At 29.5% G+C, this 16,369-nt stretch overlaps 4 protein-coding genes across 7 annotated transcripts in view; 3 read left to right on the top strand and 1 right to left on the bottom strand.

Annotated features, from left to right (window-relative positions):
- The first annotated feature begins 1,108 nt into the window (after positions 1–1,108).
- Positions 1,109–3,574, top strand: LOC115875536 (probable tRNA (uracil-O(2)-)-methyltransferase). Of its 3 annotated transcripts, none has more exons than XM_030891026.1 (5): positions 1,109–1,340; positions 1,549–1,641; positions 1,695–2,429; positions 2,478–2,711; positions 2,764–3,574. In XM_030891026.1, the coding sequence occupies exons 3-5, from the start codon at positions 1,716–1,718 to the stop codon at positions 3,559–3,561; spliced, it is 1,746 nt and encodes a 581-aa protein (XP_030746886.1). In that variant the 5' UTR covers positions 1,109–1,340; positions 1,549–1,641; positions 1,695–1,715; the 3' UTR covers positions 3,562–3,574. The 3 variants fall into 3 exon arrangements, with proteins under 3 accessions (XP_030746886.1, XP_030746888.1, XP_030746887.1); XM_030891028.1 differs by having other exon boundaries at positions 1,141–1,225; XM_030891027.1 differs by having other exon boundaries at positions 1,299–1,438.
- Positions 3,575–4,082: 508 nt separating this feature from the next.
- Positions 4,083–5,635, bottom strand: LOC115875537 (60S ribosomal protein L23a). Its single transcript, XM_030891030.1, has 4 exons — positions 5,506–5,635; positions 4,980–5,222; positions 4,712–4,917; positions 4,083–4,523 (listed from the first exon to the last, which is right to left on the bottom strand). The coding sequence occupies exons 1-4, from the start codon at positions 5,540–5,542 to the stop codon at positions 4,134–4,136; spliced, it is 876 nt and encodes a 291-aa protein (XP_030746890.1). The 5' UTR covers positions 5,543–5,635; the 3' UTR covers positions 4,083–4,133.
- A 338-nt stretch (positions 5,636–5,973) lies between these two features.
- LOC115875538 (ras-related protein Rab-34) lies at positions 5,974–13,421 on the top strand. The gene is made up of 6 exons (XM_030891031.1): positions 5,974–6,256; positions 6,327–6,428; positions 6,513–6,577; positions 12,325–12,458; positions 12,532–12,736; positions 13,217–13,421. Exons 1-6 carry the CDS (start codon positions 6,039–6,041, stop codon positions 13,276–13,278), a joined length of 786 nt encoding a protein of 261 aa, XP_030746891.1. The 5' UTR covers positions 5,974–6,038; the 3' UTR covers positions 13,279–13,421.
- Positions 13,422–15,989: 2,568 nt separating this feature from the next.
- Positions 15,990–16,369, top strand: part of LOC115875533 (NADPH--cytochrome P450 reductase) — a 42,822-nt gene continuing 42,442 nt past the window's right edge. Inside the window, exon 1 of one of the 2 annotated variants that reach the window (XM_030891022.1) lies at positions 15,990–16,080. The gene's annotated coding sequence lies outside the window, so the exon portion shown is untranslated. Of the gene's footprint in view, positions 16,200–16,369 lie in introns of both variants that reach the window. The other variant, XM_030891020.1, reaches the window with a different exon arrangement.

Consider the following 16,369-nt stretch of genomic DNA (forward strand, 5'->3'; position numbering starts at 1 on the left):
AAATCACAATAAAATGTTACCTCTATCTCCCATTGACGTGTATTGTTCTATAAGACTCGTCATGGTAGTACTTCAATACATCAATACATATAATCAAAACTATTGTTGCCTGTAAATAACTAGAAATTAAATAACTTGAAAGAAATAAAATAATTCTAATAAGTTAACCATTAAGAAAATATCCGTTAATGATAATTTTTAATTCTAATGTAAATATATAAATAAATGTTATTATTATTACAATTTTATATATCATTCCTTAATTTTGGATATCAAGATAAATTTGAAATTATAAAATTAATTATAGAATTTGTATTATTATTGATTAACACTCAAAAAAATTTTTAACTGCAAATAATGCGAAAATAAACTGCAATTTGGCAACATCGACGATGTGCGCTTGCGTAGTATCGATGATCAAATGCAGCAAATATGGGCTTCAAGGTCAGCCACCGGATCCACACCTTTACCTGTTTTACTATATTTTTGTAGGTAGTTTTTGTGTAGTTTTTGAAGGTAGTTTTTTAAATTTTAAAACGTAGTTGATACAAAAAACTACGCGTAGTTTTTGGCGTAGTTTTTTGCTTCATAAACTACTTAACAACCCTGATGGTGAGGCTCACGTGAGCAGGGTTCGGAAGTAGTTAATTAAGACGTAATTTACCTGATTAACTACGTGTAGTTTTTCTTCAAAAACTACGTCTTTTCGCGTTCATTAGCTACATGAAAACTACGTTAATAAACTATGTATTGATATTATGAATAATTTTCCTTTTTATGAGGTGTAATAGAGATAATATGATGTAAATATTACATTTAAAGCCATATTTCTTCTGTTTTCTTAAAAATATTATGTGTTTTTAAAGCCTCAACTGATTATAAACTCACCTCAAACCTTTGATATTTGAAAGTTACATACATAGGTTACATAAACTACACCCTCTACATAAACTACATGTAATGTAGTTTATGTAGTTTTTAAAACTAACATGTAGTTTTCCGAACCCTGCACGTGAGGCTCACTATATTTGTCGTACATGCCCGTCCCTGATCCTGATGTATTTTGATATTTTTTTTTTCTATGGTGACTGTTTGACAGTATTTTTTTGGTCAATGAAGAATAAATTTTTTAAATGATAATCTAACCTCATTATTTTAATATGTTTCATATTTCTATTCCTCCGATTATTAATGTAAATTTATACACTATAACTGTTATACGAAGGTATGCTACAACAAATAGTGGGAATATTGCAAAGAAACTTTATAAACATCTTTTAAAAGAGTGTCATAAATTACCAAAGGGTCCAAAGGAACACTACATATTTATGATAAAACAAGTAAGATAAATATATAGAAAGACACTAGTATCTCTGCTAGTATTATCAGAGAAAAGATATAGACACAGGCCAAACATATTATTACAGTTTTAATATACGTAGGTATTTTAATATAATGAAAACTAGAAGAATAGAGTGCTGCATTAGGTTTTTTACATACCATATTTTAAGAATTTAATTTCAAAGACTTTTTTCTTGTTTTTTACAGAGTTTTAAGCAGCATGTAAATGAAAGTGATCCAGAACGAATTAAACAAATAATTCAAAGATCTTACGAAGACTGTGAGTGGATTTTAAAAAAGGTTGTAGTTGATTATAGGAGTAATTGATTTCTTTACTAATTGGTTCCTTTTAGTATCTTGGAAAATAAAGTAAAATGTTTACTGTTCCTTTAGTTACCAGTTCTGAAATTATTCCCAGAGAAAAATTTTGGAATGCCATTATGGTGTATCATAACAGACCTCATTTGATTAATCGTAGAATTACTGCAGTCTCTCAAGTTTTATTTCATGAAATTGGATTTCATTCTTGTGTTAAGCTACAGGAGTTGATAAATAGATCAAATATCTTATATGAACTTAGAAAATTAGAAGAGATCAATGTGAATGTCATAACAGAGGGTTTTTTAAAAGAACTTATTGGACCTTATGATAAAAATATTGAGATCAAAAAGAAGACATTAGAAGAATTTAATAGAGCTGATACTGGAGTCTTTGTATCTGTAAGAATTTTATATCCCAGGCTAAAAAACTGTCCTAAAGCTATTGAAGTGATAATTATAGATAAAGCTAGTACAAAAATCACATTTTTAAGTGTTACAGATTCTGAATCATCTATTGCACCAGTGTTTCCTTATGAAATAGAATTAACACAGTCATCAATCTTAAAAATAAATCTTCAATCGTTTGAAGATGCAGATACAGCCCAAGCAGAATGGTTGGCTGAGAAACTTTTTACCAAACTATTAAAATGGGCTGAGTGTTTAGATGAAACAAAGGATAATGTAAAATCTTTATCTTTAGTAAATGTTGATGAATATTGCCTAACTTATAGTGCATTGAAACAAAAATATGGCACAAAGTTGGTTCAGGTAAATAGAACAATTGACTGGGACTTTATTATATTTTGTTTTTTTTAGGAATGGCCAAAGAGATGCAGAACAGTAGCTCAGAAGTATGTTTTTGAAGACATTGCTATTGCAAGTTATCTTGTTTGTTTGTGGAAAGAAAAAAATATTGTGAAATTTGTAGATTGTGGATGTGGTAATGGGCTTTTAGTTTATTTATTAAACGAAGAAGGGTATGAAGGATATGGTTTAGATATCAGAAAACGATCAATATGGGACTTTTACCCTGAAACTATTAAGTTGCAGGTATTAAACGAGTAACAAAAATGCGACAATTAAAAAAAACATTTGGTTTTAGCTTAAGCCAGTAACACCCTCTTCTGTATTTCCTGATGCTACTTGGATTATTGGCAATCATTCTGATGAACTTACACCATGGATCCCTGTAATTGCACTGAAAAGTAGCCCACAAACAAACTTTTTTGTTTTACCCTGTTGTCCCTATGATTTTAATGGGGAAAAGTTTGTTCGAGTAGATTCTTCTATCAGTGCTTACTCAGATTACTTGAAATACATCGAAGATATTTCAGTGAGGTGTGGTTTCAATGTAAATATAGATAAATTAAGAATACCTTCAACAAGGAGAACTTGTATTATTGGTTGGAGACAAAACCTAAATGATAACAAACATAAAGAAATATTATCTAGTATGGAGATATATCTAGGGAAAAAAATTCCTAATCAAGTTTCTCAAAGACAAGCTACAGAGAGAGTAAGAAATTGCACACAACTTGACAAATCATTAATATCAAATATTATTGAAGCATGTGTGAAAAAGTTACTTTTAACAGATAACTGGATAGTAAAGTCAAATGGAGACAAGTGGAACAAAGGTGGATCGTTTCCTCTTCAAGAATTAGTTAAGACTGTGCCTTCAGAAAATTTAAAACAACTGAAAAATGAATGCGGAGGTCTTCAAACATTATTAAGAAATCACAGATATATATTTCAGTTAGAGAATGGTTTAGTTAGTCTAAGAAAACCCTTGAATATAAATGAAAGTTCTAAATATAAGGAAAAGGCTTGTTGGTTTATAAAAAATCACCCAGATGGTTGTTTGTATGATATTGTTGAATGTGGCTACTCTCATAAATAAATAGTTTGAATAATATTGTTTTATTCTCCTGAATCATGTTTTTATCCAACTTATGTACATTTCAAACTATGTACAATGTACATAATTCAATATTACAGTTTGAACTTTTGGAATTACAACAGTAAAATAACACCAGTTTACTGCGATACACCAAAACACACTATGGTACACTTTATTAAACTCAAGATAGGGTCTATAGTGAAACTTTTGAATAAAAATATTAATTATTTTTTATTCAGAGTGAAACACTGCTTATTGTCTACAATATTTCAAACCACTACACTCCATAAATAAAATATTGAAAGTCAGTTTTTTAAAACAAAGGGATAGCATTTTTGAAACGGATATTTAAAACTCTGTTTAAAATGAATAGTGTTGGTTGCATACAACCATAAAAAATACTTTTGATTTTATTATTTTAAGTAAACATAGCAGAACAGTATGCATTATAAGACCTATGTTTATAGTTAAAATAAAAGCATTCTATATCAAAATAAGGATCTATTCTTGAAAAAAAAAACTATAGACATTCAAATTTTATTTATAAGATACAAAATCTGAATATAATTAACCTAAATTATTCCAATTTTGTTGGCTACATCTAGAGCATCATAATCCCTAGCTAACCTAACGTATGCCTTCTTTTTACCATCGGGCCTGATCAATGTGTTCACTTTGGCCACATTAATATCATACAATTTCTTAACGGCTGCTCTAATGTGGTGTTTATTAGCAGTTGTATGAACCAAAAATACAAGTGTATTATTATCCTCAATTTTCTTCATTGCTGCTTCAGTTGTTAGTGGGTACTTAATGATATTATAGGCATCCATTCTGGATCGGGTTGGTACACTTTTTCTGTCATATTTAGGATTACGAGGAGGCCTAAGAGTTTTAGGTCGGTGAAAATGAACTGAGGTACGAATTTTCCTTACATGAGTACCATTGGGTCCTTTAATAACCTAAAATCAAGGATATTTAATATGTTTCAGTCTCAATAAAATATACAGGTATACTAATTGAAAATATATTACTGAAATCAGATTTGTGTTATGAATATCAATTCATATAAATAATCAGAGAGATTCCCACACAACAATCATCATAATAAATGATATTCTAAAACAATAGAAAAAAAAACAAAAATTACCTTCTTCCTTATATGAAGTGCCTTAGCAACAGCTGGGGAGGATTGTGGGGCAGCAGCTTTTTTGCCAACAACACCTTTTTGTTGTTTAACAGGTACATTACGCTTAGGCTTAGCCAAAAGTGGTTTTGGTGGAACCTTAGCTTTAGCAGCTGTAGGTTTTGTTGCTTTTTTACTTGCCGCAACTTTTGCTGCTGGTTTTCCAGTAGCTAATAAATAACATTAAAATCAAATACAATACACTGAAAACTACCATATCAATATAACTAACCTTTGGCTTGTTTAGCTGAAGTTTTAGCAGCGCCAGCAGTTTTAGAAGCGCCAGCAGTCTTAGCAGCCTTGGCAGCTTTAACGGGACCTGGTTTGCTGGCAGCTTTTTTTTCTGCCGGTTTAGCTGTGGGCTTTGTTACCTTAGCAGCGGCTTTGGGAGCCGGTGCAGGGGTTTTTGATGATCCGGTAGCACCTGAACCGGAAGGGGCAGAGGACGGTTTCTTTTTTTCCTCTTTTTTTGCAGCTAAAACAATATTGGAAATATAATTCAAATAAATATTAAGAATAACTACAGTTATGATATCATAAAATACAATAATTTTCAGGACAATTTAGTTACTATAAAGTTGGAAAAATATAAGAGTGTTTACCATGTGGCAGTATGTCATGTCAATAAGGTTAAGAGAAATTAACATCAAGTTTTTGATGGGATTTGCATTTAAACTGAGATTATTTGAAGATTCTTTTTGAAGCAATCATGTAGTAGTAATTTTTTTATTTATCGCTTCATATTTTAGGAAACTTACCGGGCTTTTCCGCTGATTTTGGCTTTGGAGGAGCCATTTTCTCAAAAATTCACACAAAAAGGAAGTTAACCTTACTTTTGAAATGACAGATCGCTGACAACCGGAAGATAAGTTATTTTGATAAATTCTCATTCCACTTCCACTCTCGCAATATATTTATCTTTTTTTAGCTGGGTAAATAAAACAGAGATAAGAATACGGATTGGAGCCTAAAACGCCTAAAATCTAAAGATATTTTTTAAAGTAACTAACTACAAAATTTGGCGGGCGAATTTTAAATTTTAAAATTGATCAACTCTGTTTTTTAGCTATAATTTTTAGATCGCCTTAAACACAAATAAGTAAAAGCTCATAAATTGTTTTCCTATTACCCAATTGGATTTTATTTTTCTAGATTCTGTACAGAATTTTATATAAAACCAACCCTTAGAACTGCCACTAGTAATGATGGTGGCACGCTTCATTTATCTTAAAAATACAAACACAATTTGCACTCGATCGCCATACCCCAACCAATTTTAGTTTTTCGAAATATGAACGATTCCGTTCCAAGAAAACAAATATTAAATAAATATGTTCAGCCTTATAATATTGATTGCACTCCCTATACGGCAAGCAATTTCAGTAATAAAGTACAACAATATTGTTTGACTCAACCAAATGAAATAAATTTTGCGTTTGATACATTGAAGATGTGTAAAGTTATTGTTATTGGAGACACATGTGTAGGAAAAACAAGTCTTATTAATAGGTCTGTGTTTAACAGTTTTAATATATACCTTATATATATTTTTAAATTATTATTTTTATTTAATTTTTAGATTTACAAAAAAAATGTTCGAAGCCAATTATAAATCTACAATAGGGGTAGATTTTGAAATTGAAAAATTTTTAATTTTAGGAGTGTCTTACTCTTTGCAGATGTAAGGTTTAATAATTGTCTACTATTTTTGAAAACATGTTATTGAGAGTAAAATATATGTAATCTCTATATGCACATTTTTTAGATGGGACACTGCAGGTCAAGAAAGGTTTAAAAGTATAGCACAGTCATATTATCGTGCCGCACGGGGTAAATGTGTAATATATCTCTCTAAAAATATTAAAAAAAAAACATTTATATGAGTTAAATATTATATATAAATTATGGGTAATACCAAATTATGTTTTAATATACACTCAAATGGGGCACGAAAATTTTTTGTGCCTTAAAATTTTGACGTGTTTTAAAGTTTTATATATATTTTATTCTAGTGGACCGATTTTGATGGTCTTTTGAGCAATTTGTGGCTAGATTATTTGACTGTTTAGTATCTCTTTCTAAATAAAAAATGAAATTCCCATCTGTCAATTATACGAGGGAACACAAAATGTTAAGAACGAAATGTTAAAAGTTAGGAACACCCTGTGGAATATGTTAAAAAAACAAAGAATTTAAAATTTATTTTATCATCTTGGTGCATTTTTTCTCAATAATTTACTTTTTGATTCATCTCAATAGCTTTTATTTTTTTTTGGAGATATTCGTTTTTGAAGCAGACGCCTATATGTACCAGATTTTTAAATTCCTTGCTGTCTTAACATATTCCACAGGATGTTTCAAACATTCACCAAAATATCAACATTTTGTTTTCCCTCGTATAATTGGCAGATAGGTACTTTTTTCATTTAGGGAGAGGTACTAAAAAGTAAAATAATTTGACTACATATTGCTTAAATATCATCAAAATCAGCTCACCAGAACAAAATATATTAAACTTTAAAATACATCAAAATTTTAAGGTGTCCGTTTTTCGTGCCGGTGAATATACAGGGACCGGCAAAAGTGGATCGGAGATCTGTAGCTCCTATAGAATAAAAAAACTTGACAAATTTGGGCATTAGTGGGCATAATTTGAAAAATGTTGGTATTTAATTTGTATTTTTGGCATTACTTTGGCATTAGTGTACAGATATTTGTCAGCGGTTTACCCCTTGGTGCAAACAAATGTGCAAACGTAAAGTGTGTACGAGGATGTATTTCATAAAAATATTTAACTTCTATAGGGTGGCTCAAAAAAGTGTGAGTGGGATGATTTTTTTAAATGGAACACCCTGTATATTATTGCATTTTTCGCTTTTTTTTTCACATCACTTTATATAATCCTAAGATATGAGTAAATATATTTTGATGATTTCAGAGATATTAATAAATAAATAAAAAACATATACAGGGTTGTTCACCACATACGACACGGAATATTGTAGCTAAACGACTAGATTTTTACAAATTGTAAGTTTTAGGTCCGTTGAAGGACTATTAGAGCTACAATTTAAAAATATTTTTACAAGATACAGAGTGTCCCAAATAAATAAAAAATATCAAAGTTGTATTTTTTGAAATGGAACACCCTATATATTATTACATTTTTAGTTTCTACGATTAAAATAAAGGTAAATTTGATTAATGTTTATTACACTTAAACCTTACCGTTTTTGAAATATTTTCAATTTTGTGAAATTGCAGTATTAATTTTAAGGCTTCATTTCTCCGAGGGTATCAAAGTTTTTAATACTAAATATTTACTGAAGTTTATTTATTGATCGGTTATTGTGTTGCAAAAATAAAAACTTTACTACCTTATACAGAGTGTCTAAAAATTTATTTTAGATAATTACTAGCTTTAAACGGCAATAACTTGTTTAATTTAAATAGAACACCCTGTATATTTTATGAGAATCAGATGCACAATTTAATTGTCTATCAAATTGTATTATACCATTTTTTACCTATCTCTTAAAGTTTCCGTAGAAAGTGCATTTTCTTGTAATTCAATACTCATTTATCAATATACCCATGGAATACTGACATTTTAAATTATTTTTAAAGATGTACCAAATTTTTAAAGAGGACAGATACTAATATTGTCGATATAGTTCGTTTATTTCATTAAAAAATTAAAAATCTGTTTAAATATTTTTTGTTAAAGAGGACCAATTAATATGATTTCAGTATTCAAACTACATTAATTGACTGTTTGCGTTGATTAATAATATTTGCTCCAAATACTAGAAAACTGAATTATGTATGTGTATTAGACAGTGTGGTTAAAAGTAACACTGAACCAACTAACAACTTTTTTGACAAATGGTTATTTATAATAACAGAGACGTTCATTTTCATAACTTATTATTATATTGATTTTTGATTCAAATCCACATTTATTTAAAATAATTCATTAACCGAACACAATTAAGTAGGTACGTAGTTAATTAGGATTTGGGCAGAAATACTGGTGGTATATTTAATTAATGGTATGCTCTTTTATAAAGATTTAAGTAAATAGTTTTCTTTTTGCATACAAATGGGCTAGTAATATTATCGTTTTACTAAAAACGATAATATTACTAGCCTGTACATTTTGCACATTTGTTGTTTTAAAAACAATCTAAAATGTCAATATTCCATGGGTATATTGATAAATGAGGTCTAAATTATAAGAAAATGCATTTTCTACGAAAACTTGAAGGAATAGGTAAGAAGTAGTATAATACAATTTGATAGACAATTAAATTGTGCACCTGATTCTCATAAAATATACAGGGTGTTCTATTTAAATTAAATAAGTTATTGCCGTTTAATGCTGGTAATTATTTAAAAAAAAATTTAGACACTCTGTATAAGGTAGTATAATTTTTATTATTGCAACACAATAACTGAATCAATAAATAAACTTCAGTAAATATTTAGTATTAAAAACTTTGATATCCTCGGAGAAATGAAAAGCCTTAAAATTTATACTGCAATTTCGCAAAATTGAAAACATTTAAAAAACGGTAAGGTTAAAGTGTAATAAACCTTATCAAATTTACCTTTATTTTAATCGTAGAAACTAAAAATGCAATAATATACAGGGTGTTCCATTTAAAAAAATGCAACTTTGATATTTTTTATTTATTTGGGACACTCAGTATCTTGTAAAAATATTTTAATTGTAGCTCTAATAGTCCTTCAACGAACCCAAAACTTACAATTTGTAAATATAATCGTTGATGATTTCAGAGATATTAATAAATGGTGAACAACCCTGTATATATTTTTCAGCATTTCTTAAAAAAAAATTATTACAAATTCAAGAATCTGTCCTGAAATCAAAACTATATTAGGTATTAACTTTAGATGGTCTGTGCTTAGTTTGCTATAAATGTCGTAATCTTAAATCACACAAGATGTTCAAAATTCTACGCCAAACTTTCTAAAATATAAAATCATTTTTCTTCATTTTTTAAATGGAACACCCTGTATATTACATATATTAATTATTTAATACATGGAGAATTAAAAGATAACCATTTTTTTGTATTTAGAGTATTTCAAAATTTTTAACGGTTTCGCAGATATTCGCGGTTTTAAATTTCATATGGCCATTTTCCTCCGCAAATTTTTATCAAAGCCACACAATGAATTTTCTCTCGTATTTTACCGTTGAAAGAGCCATATATGAAATAATATTGCGAGTATCTGCAAAACCGTTAAAAATTTTGAAATATTTTAAATACAAAAAATGTTTGTTTTTTAATTCTCAAAAAAGTCTGAGTGGACCGGCATGATTTTTTTAAAATGGAACACCCTGTATATTACTGCATGGTTGGCTTCCTTTCAGATCACTTTACATAATCGTAAGATATGAGTAAATATCATAGGTAAATATATTTAGTTCCTTTATAAATAAATAAAGAATCTACATACCGGCGCGGCGGGTGCGTCTCAAAAGTGGCTCACCCCTATAACTTTTCTATTTTTTTAGATAAAAAAAACGGGATTTGGTATATTAGTATATGACATAAATTAGGATTGATTGACGTATTCAATTGTTTTTGGTCACTTCCCGTTTCACCGGAAATGACTACAACTTTTGATTTTTAAACGACACCGTCGGTATTTTTTTACTTTATTCGATAGCAAATGATACTTTGAATAGAATGACATATCATATGTTAACTTTTGACATTTTAGCATATGGCTTATTTGAAATTATAACTTGCGGTTCGTAACGAACATTTGAGTCGAAATACCAAGCGTGTGGTATCAAATTATCCGTAAAAAGATGCTTTTTCCAATTATGCTAATGAGCCACCCTCGTTCCATTTGAAAAAATTGAGATATTATTAAAAATACGATTTGAGCATTTTCTAAACGGCCAGGACAAGACAATAAAAACATTAGACGATCAAGTCTATTTTTCCAAGGCTCCTTGGTTAAGAATTAGTGTTTTTAACATAGCCAGGACACTCTAGATTGAATTTTAAAATACGATTTTTTATTAAGCGAGAATGTCAAAAGTTGACATATGTGTCATTCTATTCAGAATGTCATTTTCTATCGAATAAAGTAAAAAAATACCGAGGGTGCCATTTAAAAATCAAAAGTTGTAGTCATTTCCGGTGAAACAGGAAGTTTTTTTCCAAAAAGAATTGAATACGTCAATCAATCCTAATTTATGTCATATACTAACAAACCAAATCTCGAATTTATCTGAAAAAATTAAAAAGTTATAGGGGTGAGCCCACTTTTGAGACGCAACCGGTATATAAAATGCTAATGTTTATCTGTGTCGTCTCTACTGAAGTAACGACTTGCTCTAGAAAGTTGCTTTTTTAATAAAAGATAGCTAAATGGCTCTTCTAAAAACTGTCGTCGCCGGATTTTTTGTTTTTCATTTAATTAAAAAAAAATAAAAAGTATTTTTTTCCTGATGTCGCACAGTGCTTTGAAGGATAGGGTTTGCGGACAAAAAAGAAATAAAGCATAAAAACGGGTTTTCAAAAACATGTTTAATTAAGAAAAAATCTTGATTGTAAATAATAAATCAAATGAACTCAATCGTGAACGTAAACTAAAATAAACTTTAAGAAAAATTATCTTCTGTCTCAGAATTTTTAACTGTAAAAAAAATCCTTAAAGTTCATAAATTTTAACTAAAGTTTATTCGGCTTCTTAGAAGCCCCAACAGTATTCTCCCTGAAAATTTCATCAAAATATCTCCAGCGGTTTCGGAGTTCTCGTGACACAGACATACAGACAGAAAAAAAATCATACTAGCATAAGTTGCCAGTAGTTGCAAAAAAACTTTACAATTTCAATAGCCCAAGGTCCACATTATTTAATAAAACTTAAAGTACAAGATGTTTGGCAATGGTTGTAGAACTCAATAAAAGTTTAATCAAAGTTAATTACAAAAAATGACTAGATTATTATTTTCAGTCATTTTTTACTGCCGTGTAACTTCGTACCCAAAAATAAAATTGTATATTTCATAATGTACAAAAATAATACATACCTACCTTGGTTAGCTTCCATGGCAGGTTTAGTTTTTTTTTTAATGAAAAGGCACTTGTTGGTACGATTCGTTTTAATCACAGTAAACGATTGATAAGACAATTTTATTTCTTCTACATTTTTATCATTTTTCATAATGTTTTGTAACGATATCGAGTATCCTAACAATAAAAGTAATCCTGTTTGTGGTATTTCGATTATATATCTCTGATATAGGAGCAAAAAAAAATTTCCAGAATTTTGATTATTGTCCATATATGCGAAGCATTGTGTGTCGTGGCGGATGTGCCAGGCTTCAACTAGTATAATATATTTTTACATACAGAATATTCCGTACTCTGTGCTTTAGGTTTGCACTTATACAAGATTTCCAAGTTTTTTATTCTAGTAGCTACAGAGGCCCGACGCACCATTGCCGGACCTGTATATTATTTACACAAACGCAATTATATCAATAAGGACATTAGATGATTTAAAAAGAATGTATTTTTTTCTTTTAGTTATTGTTATATGTTTTGATTTAACGAATTATGAAAGCTTATTACATTCAAGACAATGGCTGGTGGAAGCACTTAATGCTAATAGACATACTAACCCTTTAGTTTTCTTGGTTGGTACCAAACAAGACTTGCTTGTAAGTTTATTACATAAATTACATTAATGTTTTGTTTTCAATATATCTGTATAACGTATACAATATGTTGTAGAATGATTTTTCATACAAGTGTATTTTGTCTGATGCATTTAAACTTGCCAAAGAATTGAAAGCGGAATACTGGACAGTTTCTTCCAAATCAGGAAAGAACATTAACAAATTGTTTTCTAGAATAGCCGTATTATCGTTTGATAAATTAATTAAGGAACAAAATGATGTTAAGGAGAATGTTCTACAAATCGGTGAAAGATTAGACGGTAAGTCCCGTATGATCGAAAACAAACGGCATCAAAGACGGCTGGGGAATAATGACAATCGATGATAATTTTGACAAGGTCGGTCTCTAGAGGCCCTTTACTAAAAATTGACATAAAACTTGTCAAAAACTAACACCGCAGAAAAAAGAAAAACCAAAACTAAAAAGGATAGGATGTCTCCAGACCCAAGTCTATTTCCAAAAAATATTTTTCTCGAATTTTGAGCTATACACCATTTGAAAATCCGTTTTACTCAATATAAAAATAAATTACAACGTTCTTAAGGCCAACTGGCAGTAAGCCACTAAAAAATAGATGTGAAAAATGATTGCCTACGGGCCAAATAATAACCTCTAGGGCTTGACCTCGCCAAAATTATCATCGATTGTCATTCCTCAGCCGTCTTTGACGCCTTTTTTCGGTCGTATTGTAGTTTATGCACTTTAATATAAGTCAGATTAAACATATTGCTTTTTTTAGGATTGGGGAATAGCCGCTGTAAAAAGACCAAAACGCATTTCTTGAAAAACTGTTGTTCTTAAAGATATATAAGTATTATTTTTATACAAGTACGTCGTGCTTTATCTACCATTGAGCCCCAGTATCTATTTCATTTTAGTTTTATTTGTGTTTTTCTGATCTTCATGTTGTTTGGATTAAATATATATTTTCATATTTTATGGAATATTGAAATAACTAGAGAAAATTAAATTTTATAAATTGAGATTATAAAAAAATATCTTTATTACATAAAAATATTTTATAAAAAAATAATAAAATACCTAAAAATATACAAGTGTTATTATTATAGAGATAAAGTCTGTCCAATGAATTCGGGAAGATTTCGACAGATTACATCCAGCAAATGACAGAAAATACAATTTACATGTGAATTAATACCAAAATCACAACTGTCAGCCTCATGTAGCTATCCTCTCTTGTTGGGCAGACTATACATACATATAAAAAACTATTAAAAAATATATTTATATACATCTACCAGTTCAACACAGCGGCGTGTTAATAACTTGACGCCCTTTTTTATCATAGGGTATATTATTGGGTATATATCCGGGATTCAGGAAAGGGGGGGGCTAGACACAAAATTTTACTCAAAATACATATTCCGGAGTGGTTTCTGACATAATAAATTAATAATATCGTATTACATAACTGAACCAAAAAGAGGCTTGTGCCCACGAAGAAGACCCCCCCTCAAAAACCAACCCTAACCAGACCCACGCCCCCGTGTATCTGCCACTGGCGTCACAGATGACTTGGAATATTTTATTCTTATTTTATTTTATTTCGCTGTATGAACCCACCATTAAAATGCATGCAAGAGTACAAAATTTCAAGAAAAATGGTTTACCTACCAATGTTCTTAAAAACAAACAAAATATACTATTTTTATTTACACTTTCGAGGGGTAGCTGTAACTTCCTGAGGGAACATCTATGCTCTAAGATATGTAGTAACTATTATACATTTTTATTTGTTCCGTTATCTGTGAGCAAATAAGAGTTATCACATATTTATGTGAATATAACGTGTGCTGCTGAAGAGGTTTTTCTATAATTTGATAAAAGTCTATTTAGAATACGATTATCTATATGTATAGTAGATCTAAGTAGGATAAGGTATTCCCAAAGGGTATACCCTTTGTTTGTTTTTTAAATTTATCTGCATTTGGGGCTATTTTTATGGTTATAGGTTTATCCGCCTATTGACATGATGTAAAAGTCTATATAAGATATAAATGTATATACAGGGTGTTTCAAAACAAATGCGAAAAACTTCAGGGGGTGATTCCTTGTTCAAAATAAAGGGTAGTTTGCTTTATAAACGTTGGGTCAAAAGTCAACCATTAGGGAGATATCGCGGTACAAAGATGGCGGAAAAATAATGTTTTTATTTTTTATCTTGAAAACGAAAGAGATAGACTAATGAAATTTACGGAAGCATTACTGTTATGAAAACACTTTCTGGTTTTTTTCACTTTTTTTTAAATGAGTGGAAAGGGTTGAAATAAACTACCCCTATCATTCTTGTTAATGAAATTTAAAGAAAAATCTTATCAAACACACGCAAAAAAAAAATTTGATAGCTTAGTTTATTTAGAAACTTTTTATCTCTTGTGTTTTTTGATAAACCTCACCGATTTGAAATTAAAAATAAAATGTAAAGCATTACATGTCAAGACAAAAACATTTTTAGATAAAGAATCTAGTGGGCAGCTGTAATTTTTTAGGAAAAATCTAGTCGGCCGCTGTCACTTTTAGGATGTTTCTAATATTGTTTTATTTGACATTACCTTACTGCAATAATACGTTATTATCTAGATTATTATTATTATCATTATTATCACTAGATTCTTAATCTAAAAATATTTTTAGTCCTGACATGTAATGCTTTACATTTTATTTTTTAATTTCAAATCGGTGAGTTTTATAAAAAAAATACAAGAGATAAAAAAGTTTCTAAACAAACTAAACTATCCAAATTAATTTTTTTGCATGTGTTTGATAAGATTTTTCTTTAAATTTCGTTAACAAGAATGATAGGAGTAGTTTATTTCAACCCCTTCCACTCATTTTAAAAAAGTGAAAAAATTACCAGAAAGTGTGTTTTCATAACAGTAATGCTTCCATAAAATTTCATCAGTCTATCCAAGTCTATCTCTTTTCGTTTTCAAGATAAAAAATAAGAACATTATTTTTCCGCCATCTTTGTACCGCGATATCTCCCTAATGGTTGACTTTTGATCCAACGTTTATGAAGTAAACTACCCTTTATTTTGAACATGGAATCACCCCCTGAAGTTTTTCGCATTTGTTTTGAAACACCCTGTATATAGGTGTGAAACACAGGATTTGGGCAACAGAAATTATTATCTATATCCTCAGAGAAAGTCATGATACAGAGTAAGTATGTATAATAATCTAAGTCTATATCAACTATTATTTCAAAAGCCACTTTGACGCCAATTTTTTTCGATCCTGTAGTATCTTTAGTTGCCTATACACGATGCACGATCTTACCTTTTTAATATAAAGTGTATGTTAGGCATATTTTTGTTTTACTATAATTTGATGGGTTCTGTAAGATACTTTTATATAAATACTGTAAAATAACAGGTAAATAATTACTAATCAATTACTAATCAATTTGTTCTTAAAGTTTAATTTGAACTTCTCATCTAGTCCATCTAGATATTTTGCTACCGTTTCACGTGACCTAACCCAGTCAAGGTCATTCGCTTGTTGATGACAAATGACAAAAAAACAGAGATAGAAATAGAAAGTGAGTGAGGAGAGCAGTGAGTGGTTGAGTTCTGAAGATACGTAGGTTATGATTTTTAATTTATTACAATAATTTTCGTTTTCATTTTTATTTGTCGCTTTTATAATACTTTATATTGTCGATTATATTTTTATAGTGATTGAAGAAAATCTATTGTAAGGTAATTGCCATTATTCTATTTAGATATTTCTGTTTAATATGTTTTGAGCTTTAACTTTCATTTGTTCACTTTAAAATGTAATGATCAGTGTTATCAGCATAGAGGTATTCTTTTTTCTTTTGAAATAGTTGATTTTTAAACAGTTTGAAATGCCTAATTCAATATCTTGA

Source organism: Sitophilus oryzae, unplaced genomic scaffold (assembly GCF_002938485.1).
Source record: "Sitophilus oryzae breed Bouriz unplaced genomic scaffold, Soryzae_2.0 scaffold_1389_pilon_pilon, whole genome shotgun sequence".
Lineage (NCBI taxonomy): Eukaryota > Metazoa > Arthropoda > Insecta > Coleoptera > Curculionidae > Sitophilus > Sitophilus oryzae.